Below are 15282 nucleotides of genomic sequence, written 5' to 3'. Positions count from 1 at the left end.
CATGGCCCACCCAGACCCATCCCATTCCTCACTGTGCAGGGCTGCCAGGGTGTCAGTGCCTCTGGTTCCTGGAACAAAGGTTGCTCAGGAAGTGTAAATACCCATTTATTGCACTGAGGGACTTTGGCATCTGGGTTATAACCCCGCAGCAGGGGAGGGGGAAGCAGAGAATCATTTATTCTGCAGGCAGAGCCTCAGCAGTGCCCCTTGGCAGCTGCCAGTGCTGCAGGCTGGGTTCCTTCAGTGGGTCCGGGGAGCTCAGACAGCAGGAGAGGAGGGAGGGAGGGGACACAGCCACGGCAGAGGGCTGGGCAGGGAGGAGTTAAACTTCCAGGCTGCATTTCAGCTCCGTGTAGCTGCCTGGGAGCAGGAATAGCCACCCGTGCCTGTGTTTTACCTGCTCACAAACAGCCAAAGGCTTCGGCACAGCCAGCAGGGCAGGACTGTGAGCAGGGGTGTGCTGGGACATTGCTGGCTCAGGCACTTGTGGTTTTTTCTCTGTTGTAATTGGGTCTTTCCTCCCATTTTCCAGGAAGGGAACAGCCTGCCTTACCTGTGCTGCACACCTGAGCACTGAGCAGAGACACCCAGAGACACAGGATCTGCACTGAGAGAGGCTGGGCAGGAGGAAAATCTCCAGCTGCTTTTGGGGTCTCTAGAGCTCCTGTGTTACAGGTGAGTCTGCTGGAGAGAAACACGAGATTTCTGCAGAGCAGTTCAAGCTGCAGGCAGGGAGAGATATCCAGATGTTCCTTGTGGTTATTTAGTTATCACCATTTATTGACCAGAGCTCAAAGTTTTTAAAGAAGTAAATAGCATTGTGTGCTGTGAAGGCTCTGCTCCTAAACTAAACACAGCTTATAAATGACATTAAGGGAAGGAGATAGCCAGTGAGAGAGCTGCTGAAATAATACATGCTGTAATGAGAGCAGCACAGCGGTTTAGTCACACGTACAGGAGTGACTAAACCTCTCTTCAGTGACATTACATCTCTTGAGATGCAAAGTCATTGCTGTGTTTCTCAGGGTAAGTGCTAAATGTGTCCTTTCTCATAAAAAAACAACTTTATTTTGAATAAATGAGTGTGAACAAAGGGACTTTTTGGCCTGGCTGTGGTGGTTTGAATGGGCACTGAGTGGAGACGGCCAGAACAGGACCTGCTCTTCAACAGTGAAGGTTGCAGGAGGCAGAACACAGAGCCCAGGTTGTCACCTGGCCACAGACACAGCACCATGGGGCAGCACCTGGACTGGCTCACATCAATCTGAGGACTGAGCTTCTTCCCCAGAGCTGTTTTGTCACCCCAGTCTGCCAGCAGCCATCAGACCCAGTTCAGTGGTGGGGCACAGGAGCCACAAGTGGAAGAAGAAGAGCCTGGGGCTGCCAGTGGTCGTGTTTGTCCCTGAGCCGCTGTGACAATATTGACATGAAGCCATGCCAAGGCAGCCAGGCAGTGTTTGAGCACAGTCCCCAGCAGGACTCAGGGTGCAGGCACGTGTGCTCAGGGTGCAGCCCGTGTGCTCCTTTGAGGCCAGCCTGATTTGGGTGGAAGTGGGTTTGTTTCCCTGTGCAGAGGCACTGACACCCCCCAGCTGTGGGAGCAGTGCACATGCTGCCCAAGGACCTGCAGCACACACTGCCTTCACTTCTGGTGTGCAGAGGGAGGCTGCAGGTTTGTCAGGAGCCCAAATTACTGCCTTGATTCAGATCATGGAGGGGAGGAGAGGCTGTTGGGTGGAGGATCCAGGCAGAGGCCCCTGGCTCTCTGGGGAAAGCAGGTACCTTGTGTTGTGTTTCGCAGTGCTACACCATGGATTGATTTGTGTTTTTATTCCTGGCCTCCAGTGTTCCTGGCCCTGCCTCTTCTCCCCACGATGCTGGGAAGGGTCCTGTGCACGGTGCTGTTGGTGGGAGCCCTGCCATCCCCAGCTGGAGCCTCCCAGGGCCACATCTCCGTGATCCTGCTGGGAGCCACGGGGGATTTGGCCAAGAAGTATTTGTGGCAGGGTCTGTTCCAGCTCTACAGGGACCAAGTGAGCAGCGGCCACAGCTTCACGTTCCACGGGGGGGCCCTGGCAGCTCTGGAGCCGGGGCAGAGGCTGATGTTTGACGTGCTGAAGAAGCTGTCCTGTCCCCCCGACGAGCCTCCCGACCGCTGCGCCGTGCTCAAGGACCAGTTCCTGAAGCTCAGCCAGTACCACCAGCTGAAAACCGCCGAGAACTACACGGCTCTGAACAGGGAGATCGAGACCCTGCTCAGCCAGGAGGGGCTGGAGGAGGCTGGCAGGATCTTCTACTTCTCCGTGCCGCCCTTTGCCTACACGGAGATCGCGGGGCACATCAACGGCAGCTGCCGGCCGCGCGCCGGGGCCTGGCTGCGCGTGGTGCTGGAAAAGCCCTTTGGCCACGACCTGCCCTCGGCACAGCAGCTGGCTGCACAGCTGGCAGGCTTCTTCAGGGAGGAGGAGATGTACCGAGTGGACCATTACCTGGGCAAGCAGGTGAGCAGCCCCTGCCGGCCCCAGGGGCTCCTCATGGTCGGTTCTGCGTCTGGGGAGAGCGTTGTTGTTCCCCTCCCAAATCCATGCAGGGCCTCCGCGTGCTCCTGCAATCCTGTTTCTCTGTCCTGGGGAGCAGGGGAAGTGTGCAGAGCAAAGCAGGGTTCCTCCTGTTGGGGTAGTGAGGGTCCCTTCTGCAGAGCAGGGCTGGGCTCTGTGCCTGGAGCAGAGATGCAGAGCTCCTCTGGCCTCCTCGCCAAGGTCAGGGTTTGGTTTCGCTGAGTGAGCAGCACCTGTCCTCTCCCAGCTCCACATCTCATTCCACGCAGGCCTCTCTGCTTAGCCATGGCTTCTGGGAGCGCTCCTCCATTTGATATGATAAGGAGCTGATGGGATGTTACTTCTGGGGGATGCTTAGGGAAGGTTTCTCCCTGCCCTGCAGGGCTGTCTGCTGCAGGTACAGCTCAGGATGTGGAGCTGCACTGTCCCAGAGGGAGGGTGCTCAAGGACATGCCATCCTTGCTTCTCAGGGATGTGATGCCACACTTTAAAGCAGCCTGTTCCAGCCATGGAAAGGTGGCCAGGTTTTACTCGGAAGCTGCATGTCCAGCTGTGGAGAGCATCTCCACTGAGAGGGGGCAATTCTTCTGTTTTATTTTGGGGGCTTATTTTATTTTATTTTAAATGTTTATTTTTATTTTATTTTATTTTTTAAATTTGATTAAAAGAGCAGATGGCTTTAGTGGTGTAAGCATCTGAAGTGATGTATTTCAGCACTTTGGAACCTTACATTAGTCCCAGGATGATCTGACTCAGCCCTTTGTCCTCTGACAGATATAAACTGAGTGCTCTGCAGTTTGTAGTTCAGCCTTTTCACACGAAACCTCAAAATGCCTCAGAAGGACCTTTAATGTCTGCTCTAGACATCCACTGGTGACTCTGCTGTGCATCACTGCAGCCTCTCCTGCTGCTTTTCTCTTCTCTGACCTGCTCTGTTGCCTGTCTGCTGCGTGGGGCAGGGAGGCAGAGGCGCTCTGGGAGCCTGCTGAGTTTTTGTTGGGTCTTTGGATTTTGCCCTCACAGGCTGTGGCCCATATCCTGCCTTTTCGGGATCAGAACCGACAGTTTCTGGACCCCATTTGGAACCGGCACCATGTGGAAAGAGTGGAGGTTGTCTTGAAGGAGACTGTGGATGCTAAAGGTTGGTGAGGCGGCGTGCAGGGTGTGCAGGGTGAGTGAGTGAGAGCTGGCAGGCTCCTCAGTAGTGGGGAGGGGGCCCTTGAGGTGGTGCTGGTACAGAAATACAAAAGGAGCAGGCGAATGGTGTGGGGAAACAGAGAGGGACTGTCCCACCCTTCCTGTGCTGGAGACTGACTCACTTCCAGGTAGAGTTGCTGCCTCTGAGGAAAAAATCCATTTGTAATTCATCTGGGAGCAGGGGCAGAACCCCCCAGCTTTTTCTGCTGCAGAGCTCTGGGGGCATTGCTGACCTTTCTGTCCCAGTTCTGGGTAAACAGCCCCAGATTGGGAATTGGTGCAGTCTAAGGCCACTGCAGCTGTCCTGCTGTCCTGCCAGCCCCCAGGCTCACCCCCAGTGTGCCTTTGTGCTGCTCTTTGGGAGGTGCTCGTGCATCTCCTGCCTGGGTGTGTCTGTCCCTGGGCCGGTCTGGGTTTGTGTGCCTGTGTCTGTGCCCTCCTCTCTGTGGCAGGAGGAGCACTGCAGAGGGACGGTCCCAGACAGAGAGGCAGCTCCTGCTGAAGGGCACGGCTGCACTGCTGCAATGCTGCAGCATCCCCTCTGCAGTGCTCAGCACAAAGCTCCCGGGCTGGGCTCTGCCTGCAGCACTCCTGGCCAGGCAGGTGCCCAGGCTGCTGCACCAGCAGGGCTGCTTCCCCACTCCCTTCAGCTCTGCCTCCCTCCCTCAGCCTCCACAGGCTCAGCTAATGCAGTCCTGTCCAACCTGGGCTGGTGATCTTTGGTTTGGCAGCCCAGAGCCTGTTTGTGGGAGAGGGGTGCACTGCAGAGAGATTTAGGGAGAGCAGCATTGTCTGTGCACAGCCCCAGCTGCTCCCTGTGCCCCCCTCTCTGAACACCTTTGTCATTTGATGTCACTTGGTGTCATTTGTCACTTGATGTCTGTTTTCCCCTGTGCGGCTTCAGCTGGCAGCCTGGCTCCCAGCAAGTGTGCAGCACTGATTCCATTGCTGAATGTGCCTTTGGATTGGGGAGGAGATGAATGATCAGTCGTGGGGGAAGCCTGTGGTGGTGATGCAGCCTGCTGCTGGTGACACACAGCCTTGAGTCACTGCTGCAGTGCCCTGTCCTTCTCCCACTGTCCCCACCTGCTGGATGGGCCAGGCAGGGAAAGGCAAGCATGGCTCTGTGCACCAAATTTTGTCTCCCAAGGGTATGGCTCAGCCAGAGCCTTCTGAGGACAGGAAAACCTTCTCGTCCTGCTACAGGCAGTGACCACTTGCACTAGGACAGGTTGCCCAAAGCTCTGTCCAACCAGACCCTGCACACATCCAGTGACAGGACACCCATTCCCTGAGCTTGATTGCCTCGGATGGGGAGAGAAGAGCTCGGAGCTTTGCTGTGCCTGGCCCCACAGTGAGATGCAGAAGGGAACCAGGTCCCCTGAGCAGATTTTGCCTTCCCCACATGCCCAGGGCGCACCAGCTTCTACGAGCAGTACGGGGTGATCCGGGACGTGCTGCAGAACCACCTCACCGAGGCCCTCCTGTTCCTCATCATGGAGCTCCCTGCAAACGTCAGCAGCGCCCAGGAGGTGGTGCAGCACAAGCTGCAGGCCTTCCAGGCCCTGTGGGGGCTGCAGAGGAGCAGTGCTGTGCTGGGACAGTACCAGGCCTACGACAGCCAGGTGCAGGAGGAGCTGCCCGGGGCTCGGGGCCACGTCAGCACCACGCCGACCTTTGCAGGTGAGGCTTTGGGCCAGGGGAGCACTGAGAGCTGAGGGAGCAGGAGCTGCGAGCCCTGCAGTGCCAGCCCCGTGGCTCTGGGGCTCGCTGCTCACTCAGGGATGTGCCCAGGCATCCACTGGCATGGGAACTGGAGCTGGACAAGATAATGCTCTTGTTGTGTCAGTTCACCAGTGATCCAGGGAACGGGAAGTGTGACGGTTAAGGCCCATTATTATAAAATCTCTGCATTGTTTTTAGAAGTAGCCTATAAACTCCTTTGCCTTCCCATAAACTTGAGTTGAGGGGTAAAGCTTTGCTCTCTGTGGTGAGTGAACTACAAGGCCATCTCCAGCCATTTGTCTAAATGATGCTGATGCTCACAAACTGGTTTCCTGTGAGATGAAAGGAGGCTGAACAAGTGGGATAGCTGGGAAGGAGCACAGCAAGAAGCTTGAGGGGAGTGAGAATTATGGATGGCCTGGGTGGGAAGGGACCATAAAGATCATGGAGTTCTGGGCAGGCAGTGAGCCATGGAAGGGCTGAACGTGGAGCTAGAGACACAGTGAGTACCGAGGGAGCTGAGGGGGCAATGGTGGGCAGTGATGGAGGTGCCCAGGAGTGCCTGCTCTTGAGGTGTGCTGGGCTGTCTGTCGTTGCAGGGGTGCTGATCCACAGCCACAGCCTGCGCTGGGAAGGGGTCCCGTTCCTGCTCACCTCGGGGAAGGCTCTGGATGAGCGGGTGGGCTACGCCCGCGTGCTCTTCAGGAACAGGGCCTACTGCCCTCAGAGCGGCACGCTGAGGGACGCAGGGCACAGCCAGTGCAAACCCAAGCAGATCATCTTCTACTTCGGGCACGGCGCTCTCAACACCCCCGCGGTGCTGGTGAGCAGGAACCTCTTCCAGCCTGCCATGCCCAAGGACAGCTGGAAGGAGGCAGGAGCTCGCTCAGACCTGCACATCTTCGGGCAGCCGCTGTCTGATTTCTACATGTACAGCCCCGTCAAGGAGAGGGATGCCTATTCCGTCCTCATCTCCCACATCTACCACGGCAGGAAGGATTTCTTCATCACCACGGAGAGCCTGCTGGCTTCCTGGGCCTTCTGGACGCCTCTGCTGGACAGCACGTCCCGGCTGCCCCCGCGCCTCTACCCCGGCGGCGTGGAGAACCAGCAGCTGCTGGACTTTGAGATGGTGGCCGGGGGGGTGGAGTTCAGCCTGGCAGAGCCGGCAGAGCTGCTGCACCCCGGCGGGCAGATGCCAAGCGAGTTCAGGGCCATCCAGTCCCAGTTCCGGCAGAGTCCCCTGGTGTCGGCCTGGCCCGAGGAGCTGATTGCCCGCCTGGCCTCCGACATGGAGGCGGCGGCCGTGCAGAGCGTGGCTCGCTCGGGGCAGTTCCACCTGGCCCTGTCGGGCGGCTCCAGCCCCGTGGGGCTGTTCCAGCGCCTGGCCAGGCACCACCACGGCTTCCCCTGGCAGCACAGCCACGTGTGGCTGGTGGACGAGCGCTGCGTGCCCCTGACCGACGGCGAGTCCAACTTCCAGGGCCTGCAGCGGCACCTCCTGCAGCACGTCAGGGTGCCCTACCTCAACATCCACCCCATGCCCGTGCACCTCAACCGCCGCCTCTGCGTGGAGGAGGACGGCGGCGCCGAGCTCTACGCCCAGGACATCGCGGCCCTGGTGGCCGACGCCAGCTTCGACCTGGTGCTGCTGGGCGTGGGCACGGACGGACACACGGCCTCGCTGTTCCCCCGCTCCGAGCACGGCCTGGAAGGGGCCCCCGCGGTGGTGCTGACCGAGAGCCCCGTGAAGCCCCACCAGAGGATGAGCCTCAGCCTGCCCCTCATCAACAGGGCCCGGCAGGTGTTCGTGCTGGTGCTGGGCAGGGGCAAGCACGACATCACCACGCTGCTCAGCAGGGTGGGCCGCGAGCCCCACAAGTGGCCCATCTCGGGGGTCAGCCCCAGCTCCGGCCAGCTCGTCTGGTACGTGGATTATGAGGCTCTGCTGGGGTGATGCTGCAGTGTCCCTCCTTTGTCTGCGTGGCCTTTACAGCCTGGATTGTCACACACGATGTCCTTGTTCCTGCCGTGCCAGCAGCAGCTCCATCCCTGACACCTCCGGCCTTCAGGGGGATCCATGGCCTGCAGCACCTCTGGTGTTTGGGCCTGGGTGAGCTGGGTTCTGTGTTTGGAGCTCAGCAGGAGCCACGAGCCCAGCGTGCCCTTTCTGGCTCTGCTCTGTGTTCTCTGGCCTGCACACCTCTGGTGTTTGAGCCTAGGCTCTGTGTTTGGAGCTCAGGAGGAGCCATGAGCCCAGCGTGGCGTTTCTGGCTCTGCTCTGGCTTCTCTGGCCTGCACACCTCTGGTGTTTGAGCCTGGGCTCTGTGTTTGGAGCTCAGGAGGAGCCATGAGCCCAGCGTGGCGTTTCTGGCTCTGCTCTGGCTTCTCTGGCCTGCACACCTCTGGTGTTTGAGCCTGGGCTCTGTGTTTGGAGCTCAGGAGGAGCCATGAGCCCAGCGTGGCGTTTCTGGCTCTGCTCTGTGTTCTCTGGCCTGCACACCTCTGGTGTTTGAGCCTGGGCTCTGTGTTTGGAGCTCAGGAGGAGCCATGAGCCCAGCGTGGCGTTTCTGGCTCTGCTCTGGCTTCTCTGGCCTGCACACCTCTGGTGTTTGAGCCTGGGCTCTGTGTTTGGAGCTCAGGAGGAGCCATGAGCCCAGCGTGGCGTTTCTGGCTCTGCTCTGGCTTCTCTGGCCTGTACACCTCTGGTGTTTGAGCCTGGGCTCTGTGTTTGGAGCTCAGGAGGAGCCATGAGCCCAGCGTGGCGTTTCTGGCTCTGCTCTGGCTTCTCTGGCCTGTACACCTCTGGTGTTTGAGCCTGGGCTCTGTATTCAAAGCTCAGCAGGAGCCACGAGCCCACTGTGCCCTTTCTGGCTCTGCTCTGGCTTCTCACTGAGACTTTGGACAAATGACTTCACCTTGAAGTGCCTCAGTTTCCCCGTTTGTGCTTCCTGGCATGTAACTACCTCACAGGCACTTCGGGGCACTTGTTAAATCAACTGCCTGCCAAATTCTGACTAATTTAATGTGATTCTCAGGCTAAACGACAACAGTACCACACTGATCCCTGCCCTGCTCAGCCTGGCTGGGCCAGGCCCTGGTCTCAGGGCAGTGATGGTGGTGTGCACGTGGATGTGTGACCCTGGATGTGTTGGGGCTCTGGAAATGATGGGGCAGGCTGAGAGTATGGCACAGCTCTGCTCTCCAGGTGAATGTAAACCTGAGAGTGCAATAATTACTGAGGGAAAGCTTGGTGCTCTGAGGAATTGCTGGGTTTAGCTAGCAGAGAAATCTTTTATTTTTAAACAAAAATGCCTGCGTTAACTTCATTCCAGTTCTTTTGTATTTGGTGTGAGGGAACAAGTTTTAATGAAAAAGTGACCTATGAGAGAGTAACTGTATTGTTATTAATAACAGAGCTTATTCCTGTCTTACAGGTGACTGTGGCATTAGAGTTTTCTTATTTTTGCACACTTGCTTGGTAATATGTGGCGGGCACCTCTTGAGATGAACACTGAAAGGTTCATTTGCACTTTGAAATAAGCACATGGGCTTTTCCCCAGAGAGCTACTGTTCTTTGCAGGTGAAAATAGGGTTTGTTTGTGAAGTCTCTATCTAGTGGGTCACCCCAAAATTTATCTGAGATTTTATTAAAATCCATTAAAGTTTCCATGTTTTCCTTGGTGAATGGAGCTATCTGGGTTGTTTGGGAGATTTTTCCAAAGTGTATTTTTTTCCACACAGACAATTTCTGTTAAACTCTTTAATTCTTAGTATTTGCTAAATGAAAACCAAATATTTTTGAATATACAACATTTATGACTGGAGAGAGAGAGACTGGATGGGAAGAAGGGTTAAATGAGCAGCAAATCTGATGAGGAGGAATGGTAGCAATCCACTGGGCTGTAGGCCAAGGAAGCAGGGCTATTTTTATTTTGTGAAAGTTATTAATAGAAGGTGTGCACCTTCTTGAGAGCTTGTATTAACCTTTCTTTGCAAAGGCAGCTCCATGGAGTAACTTCTTACAGTCTGTTTCTCCCACAAGTGATTATTGATGCTGATTTTTATTCATTTTTTTAATGTCAAGTGCATTCCAACAATTCAATGGTATGATTACATGTTTTACAGAAAAATAACACTGGAAATTACTCATTTTTCACTTCAGCTTTTATAAATCAAATTGTACAATCTTTTTTTTTTCCCTTATGAGTAAAGTTTTGTGATTCTTTTCATATTGTTTAATGAATAAAGAATTATATTTATAAAAAATAAATCGTTTTTAACAAGAAGTGTCTTTTTAATTTCTTCCAGAGATGGGAAGCACTTCCTGCTGAGTGAAGTTTTAGGGTTTTAGTTGTGCAAAGTGGACACTGTCACTGCAGTATTAAATGTTCACTCTGAAAAAAAATTTTTTTTTTCTCCTTTTTTTTTGGTGTCTCATCCAGACAAGGCCAGGACTGTCCAAAACAAGGAGCAGCCAAAGCCCTTTTAAGGTGAGGAGATGGAATCACGCAGTGCTGTGCAGGGCCCTGCAATGGCCAGGCCTCAGGAAGGCCTCGCTGATCCACATTTACTGCGTGTCGCATTTCCATGGACACTGTCACCACAGCACAGGGCTCACAGAGCCGCGTGTTTGCCTCTGAGCTGTCCTCTGTGAGCTCAGGGGGTGCAGATGAAGTTCCAGCTGAGCTGAGCTGTGGCTCGGCCTGGCAAGGGAATGTGGCAGCATTTAAATCAGGCATTTGCTGCACTCCTGCTGATGCACACGTGCTGGTTTCCCTGCACGCAGCTGGAAGGGCTCTGCCACTCACAGGCCTGGCTGGCAGCAATGCAGGGCTGGCATGGGTGCTGCAGTGATGCAGAGGTGGCACAGGGTGCTGCAGCAATGCAGGGCTGGCATGGGTGATGCAGTGATGCAGAGGTGGCACAGGGTGATGCAGTGATGCAGGGCTGGCACAGGTGCTGCAGTGATGCAGAGGTGGCACAGGGTGCTGCAGCAATGCAGGGCTGGCATGGGTGCTGCAGTGATGAGCTCTGTGCCAGCTGCTGCCCCAGCTCTCGCCATGGTGAGGAGCTGGCCCTGCTCTCTCACACAGAATTCCTCTGAGCACAGGATTTCCTGCAGGAGCCGAGTGTCCGAGTGTCCAGCACACAGAACTGCCCCTGCTCAGTGTCCAGCACACAGAACTGCCCCTGCTCAGTGTCCAGCACCCAGAGCTGACCCTGCTCAGTGTCCAGCACCCAGAGCTGCCCCTGCTCAGTGTCCAGCACACAGAACTGCCCCTGCTCAGTGTCCAGCACCCAGAGCTGCCCCTGCTCAGTGCCCAGCACCCAGAGCTGCCCCGGCTCAGTGCCCAGCACACAGAGCTGCCCCTGCTCAGTGTCCAGCACACACAGAGCTGCCCCTGCTCAGTGTCCGAGCGTCCAGCACACAGGACTGCCCCTGCTCAGTGTCCAGAACACAGAACTGCCCCTGTTCAGTGTCCAGCACACACAGAGCTGCCCCTGCTCAGTGTCCGAGTGTCCAGCACACAGAACTGCCCCTGCTCAGTGCCCAGCACACACAGAGCTGCCCCTGCTCAGTGTCCGAGCGTCCAGCACACAGGACTGCCCCTGCTCAGTGTCCAGAACACAGAACTGCCCCTGTTCAGTGTCCAGCACACACAGAGCTGCCCCTGCTCAGTGTCCGAGCGTCCAGCACACGCAGCAGCCCCTGCTCAGTGTCCAGCACCCAGAGCTGACCCTGCTCAGTGCCCAGCACACAGAGCTGACCCTGCTCAGTGTCCAGCACACACAGAGCTGCCCCTGCTCAGTGCCCAGCACCCAGAGCTGCCCCTGCTCAGTGTCCAGCACCCAGAGCTGCCCCTGCTCAGTGCCCAGCACCCAGAGCTGCCCCTGCTCAGTGTCCAGCACCCAGAGCAGCCCCTGCTCAGTGTCCAGCACCCAGAGCTGACCCTGCTCAGTGTCCAGCACACCCAGAGCTGCCCCTGCTCAGTGTCCAGCACCCAGAGCAGCCCCTGCTCAGTGTCCAGCACCCAGAGCTGCCCCTGCTCAGTGTCCAGCACACGCAGCAGCCCCTGCTCAGTGTCCAGCACCCAGAGCTGCCCCTGCTCAGTGTCCAGCACACAGAACTGCCCCTGCTCAGTGCCCAGCACACAGAGCTGACCCTGCTCAGTGCCCAGCACACAGAGCTGCCCCTGCTCAGTGTCCAGCACCCAGAGCTGACCCTGCTCAGTGTCCAGCACACAGAGCTGCCCCTGCTCAGTGTCCAGCACACAGAACTGCCCCTGCTCAGTGTCCAGCACCCAGAGCTGCCCCTGCTCAGTGTCCAGCACCCAGAGCTGCCCCTGCTCAGTGTCCAGCACACAGAACTGCCCCTGCTCAGTGTCCAGCACACAGAACTGCCCCTGCTCAGTGTCCAGCACCCAGAGCTGCCCCTGCTCAGTGTCCAGCACCCAGAGCTGCCCCTGCTCAGTGCCCAGCACACAGAGCTGACCCTGCTCAGTGCCCAGCACCCAGAGCTGCCCCTGCTCAGTGTCCAGCACCCAGAGCTGACCCTGCTCAGTGTCCAGCACACAGAGCTGCCCCTGCTCAGTGTCCAGCACACACAGAGCTGCCCCTGCTCAGTGTCCAGCACACAGAACTGCCCCTGCTCAGTGTCCAGCACCCAGAGCTGCCCCTGCTCAGTGTCCAGCACACGCAGCAGCCCCTGCTCAGTGTCCAGCACACAGAACTGCCCCTGCTCAGTGTCCAGCACACACAGAGCTGCCCCTGCTCAGTGTCCAAGTGTCCAGCACACGCAGCAGCCCCTGCTCAGTGTCCAGCACCCAGAGCTGCCCCTGCTCAGTGTCCAGCACCCAGAGCTGCCCCTGCTCAGTGTCCAGCACCCAGAGCTGCCCCTGCTCAGTGTCCAGCACCCAGAGCTGACCCTGCTCAGTGCCCAGCACACACAGAGCTGCCCCTGCTCAGTGCCCAGCACACAGAGCTGCCCCTGCTCAGTGTCCAGCACCCAGAGCTGACCCTGCTCAGTGTCCAGCACATACAGAGCTGCCCCTGCTCAGTGTCCAGCACACAGAGCTGCCCCTGCTCAGTGTCCAGCACCCAGAGCTGACCCTGCTCAGTGTCCAGCACACCCAGAGCAGCCCTGGTTCGCAGAGGAATCGCTGCGGGTGCCTTTCCTCAGCCTCTCTCTGCGAGCCCAGAGCCGGCAGTGCCAGCAGCAGAGGGTGCTGCTTGCCCGTGCTGCCGGGAGCCTTTCCCAGCCCTGTCCTGCCGGAGGAGCCGTTCCAGGCCCGGACCAGCACGGCTCTGTGCGACACCAGCGCAGGGATGGCAGGAGTGGTCCCTTTCCCAGTCTGCAGGACTCGTGCTGGCCAGTAAACCACTGGGAATTCAGGGCTGCTCCCCTCAGGAGGAGACAGTCACCTGCAGGTACCTCAGGGGTAACTCAGCACTGAGCTGGGGTTGTAAGTGCTGCTCTAAGTAGGGGAGCACTCTATTTAAAGAGTAATTCTGCATCCTTGTGCTCCATTACATATATTCCATCCTTTGAGGCATCTTCACATCCAGCACCCTGTGCTGAGACAGAAAGGCAAAGGAGTCATGAGAGGAGACATCTCAGCACGACTCGGCTCTCCAGGTGAATGTAAAGCAAAATACCTGGATTCTACTCCATTATCTTTATTTTTTATGAAGGGTTTAATTTCCTTCAGCAGCTGCATTTATTTGTGTTGCAGTGCTGTGCTGGCTGTGCTGATATCTCAGTTCTCAAGAAGGCACTAAAATGAAGATAACCACTTTTTTTCCCTGCAAAGTGCCCCTGGGGACCGCCTCTTTTTCCTCCTCCATCCCACTCCCCTTTACTCCCCTTTCCACCCCATCTTCCAGCTGGGGAGGGTTTGTTGATTGTGCTCTGGGCTTGGCAGCGTTTCTCCCTGGTGAGGCTCTGTTTTCACAGCCCCTCTGTCCTGCAGCACACTGGGCTGCTGTGGCTTTGTGGCCACACTTAGAGGCACTCGTTGTTCCTCTGTGCTGCATTGTGTCCCTCCGAGCCCGCAGGCACAGCCTGCAAGCACCAGGGACGTGTTTGGGGCAGAGTGGCTGCTCCGCTGCTCTCCCTCTGCCCTGGGCACAGAGGGTGCAGCAACAGGATCCCCTCTGCAGCAAGGGCAGCGTCGCTCCAGGGTCTGTCCCAGCCTCACAGTCCATGCTGGGAGACCAAAGGATTTAAATATTCAGCTTCAGGCATTCCAAAGGGACGCGGTTGTCGGAAGGAGGATGCTCATCCCCCTCCAGACCCCAGAGCTAATCTACACTGCTGAGGGCTGACCACAAGAAAGCAGCCACGCCAAGTCATTCCTCCTCCCGCCTTCCTTTTAATAGTCTCAGCATAAATTCACAAGGATTTGAGCTGGAAAAGCCTCTGCTCCATCCCCAGTCAGTCAGAGGGATCCCACTGCAGGCCACAAACACTGGCCCCAGTCTGTCACCCCCTCTGCCTCTGTTTGTGCTGTTGTTTGAGCTGCAGGCTGTGCTCAAGGCAAGTGACTGAACATTAGCAATTCCTGCTTCTTGAGGAAGCAAGAAAGTCAAATATTAAGGAAATAAAAGCAGACAGGATTCCATAGGAGCTGTGATCTCATCTGGCGAGAAGCCACCACAAAGCTGAGAAGTTCTGCTTCAGCACTTGTCACGTCGGTTTCCTCCAGCTTCCCTGCTGCTCCTCTCACTCCTCCAGCCCGCTTCTCCCTGAAATTAGTGGGGCAAAGTAACTTAGATATGAGCAGGACCAGGTCAGAGCAAAGTAGTTTTGAAAAAGCTACCCAATATATATCTGTTTGACATAAACCCTCCTATTTTTATTTTGCAGGGTGTGAAAGAACATATTTGTGCTGTATCTACAATCTCCCCGGTGTTTCCGGTCAGCTAGAGTAATAAATTTATTCTGATGTGAATGTGGTTTTTTTGAAGGACCACAGTGGCTGGCATAGAGCAACTATTCCCTACAGATATCAAAATATGCTCAACAAATTAGTGAATTAATTGTGCTTTCTTTTTTTGCATGTGCCCCATGACCATCAGTGATGAGAAATGTCAAGAGGCATGCTCGTGTCCAATCCCCAAGAACAATAACTGCAGCAGCATGCGGGCCATTGATTCCTCAGTGACTCAGATGGCAGGCTGCCACCTCTGAATCACCCACACCACTTCCTGCAGCAGCTCCTAGGTGGTCCTTGGAGGCATCCCATGCAATATGGCTTGCTGAATTTATGACAATCCACGGCTTTACAGCTTGAGCAGTATTGCTACAAACCAGTCTTTTTGTCTGGAAACACTGAAAAATTCATCATCTCAAAGGGGCACTACCGGGTCAGGTTTGTCCACAGCGTTGTTTTTATAATGAGGACTGAAATGAACAGAATTGTATTTCCCAGGTTTATTTCTGTAAACAAATGAGTAGTTAAAAAGCAAACAGACATTCCCAGGAGTGGCTGAAACAAATCACAGAATCACAGAATGGGTTAGGTTGGCAAAGACCTCGGGATCACCGAGATCACCGAGTCCATCCTGTGACATAACACCATCAACCGGAGCATGGCACAAAGTGCATTCCCCGAACACCTCCGGGCACGGAGACTCCGCCACCTCCCTGGGCAGCCCCTTCCCGTGCCCGATCCCCGTTTTTGAGGAGAAACGCGGATCTCTGTGTGGGTGTGCGGACACCGAGGATGGAGCCGTCACCGAGTGCCCGGGGATGCCCAGCGCCACGCCCGGGGCTGCCCGCTATGCCAGCCGTGCCTGG

At 56.2% G+C, this 15282-nt stretch overlaps 1 protein-coding gene across 1 annotated transcript; it reads left to right on the top strand.

Annotated features, from left to right (window-relative positions):
• The first annotated feature begins 624 nt into the window (after positions 1-624).
• H6PD (hexose-6-phosphate dehydrogenase/glucose 1-dehydrogenase) lies at positions 625-7951 on the top strand. The gene is made up of 5 exons (XM_054291952.1): positions 625-675; positions 1846-2501; positions 3582-3699; positions 5169-5438; positions 6080-7951. Exons 2-5 carry the CDS (start codon positions 1875-1877, stop codon positions 7435-7437), a joined length of 2373 nt encoding a protein of 790 aa, XP_054147927.1. The 5' UTR covers positions 625-675; positions 1846-1874; the 3' UTR covers positions 7438-7951.
• The last annotated feature ends 7331 nt before the right edge of the window (positions 7952-15282 follow it).

This window comes from Melozone crissalis, unplaced genomic scaffold (genome assembly GCF_028551555.1).
Source record: "Melozone crissalis strain CALT ecotype California unplaced genomic scaffold, PUWL_Pcris_2 ptg000107l_1, whole genome shotgun sequence".
Taxonomy (NCBI): Eukaryota; Metazoa; Chordata; class Aves; order Passeriformes; family Passerellidae; genus Melozone; species Melozone crissalis.
Note: the sequence above shows the minus strand (reverse complement) of the source record. Positions and strands in the feature narration are given on the sequence as shown.

Excerpts from the sequence above, each read along its gene's own strand:
- H6PD (XM_054291952.1), top strand. The coding sequence starts at position 1,875 with ATGCTGGGAAGGGTCCTGTGCACGGTGCTGTTGGTGGGAGCCCTGCCA. Across the intron at positions 2,502-3,581 it reads ACCATTACCTGGGCAAGCAG|GCTGTGGCCCATATCCTGCC; the intron begins GTGAGCAGCCCC and ends TTGCCCTCACAG. Across the intron at positions 3,700-5,168 it reads GGAGACTGTGGATGCTAAAG|GGCGCACCAGCTTCTACGAG; the intron begins GTTGGTGAGGCG and ends CCACATGCCCAG.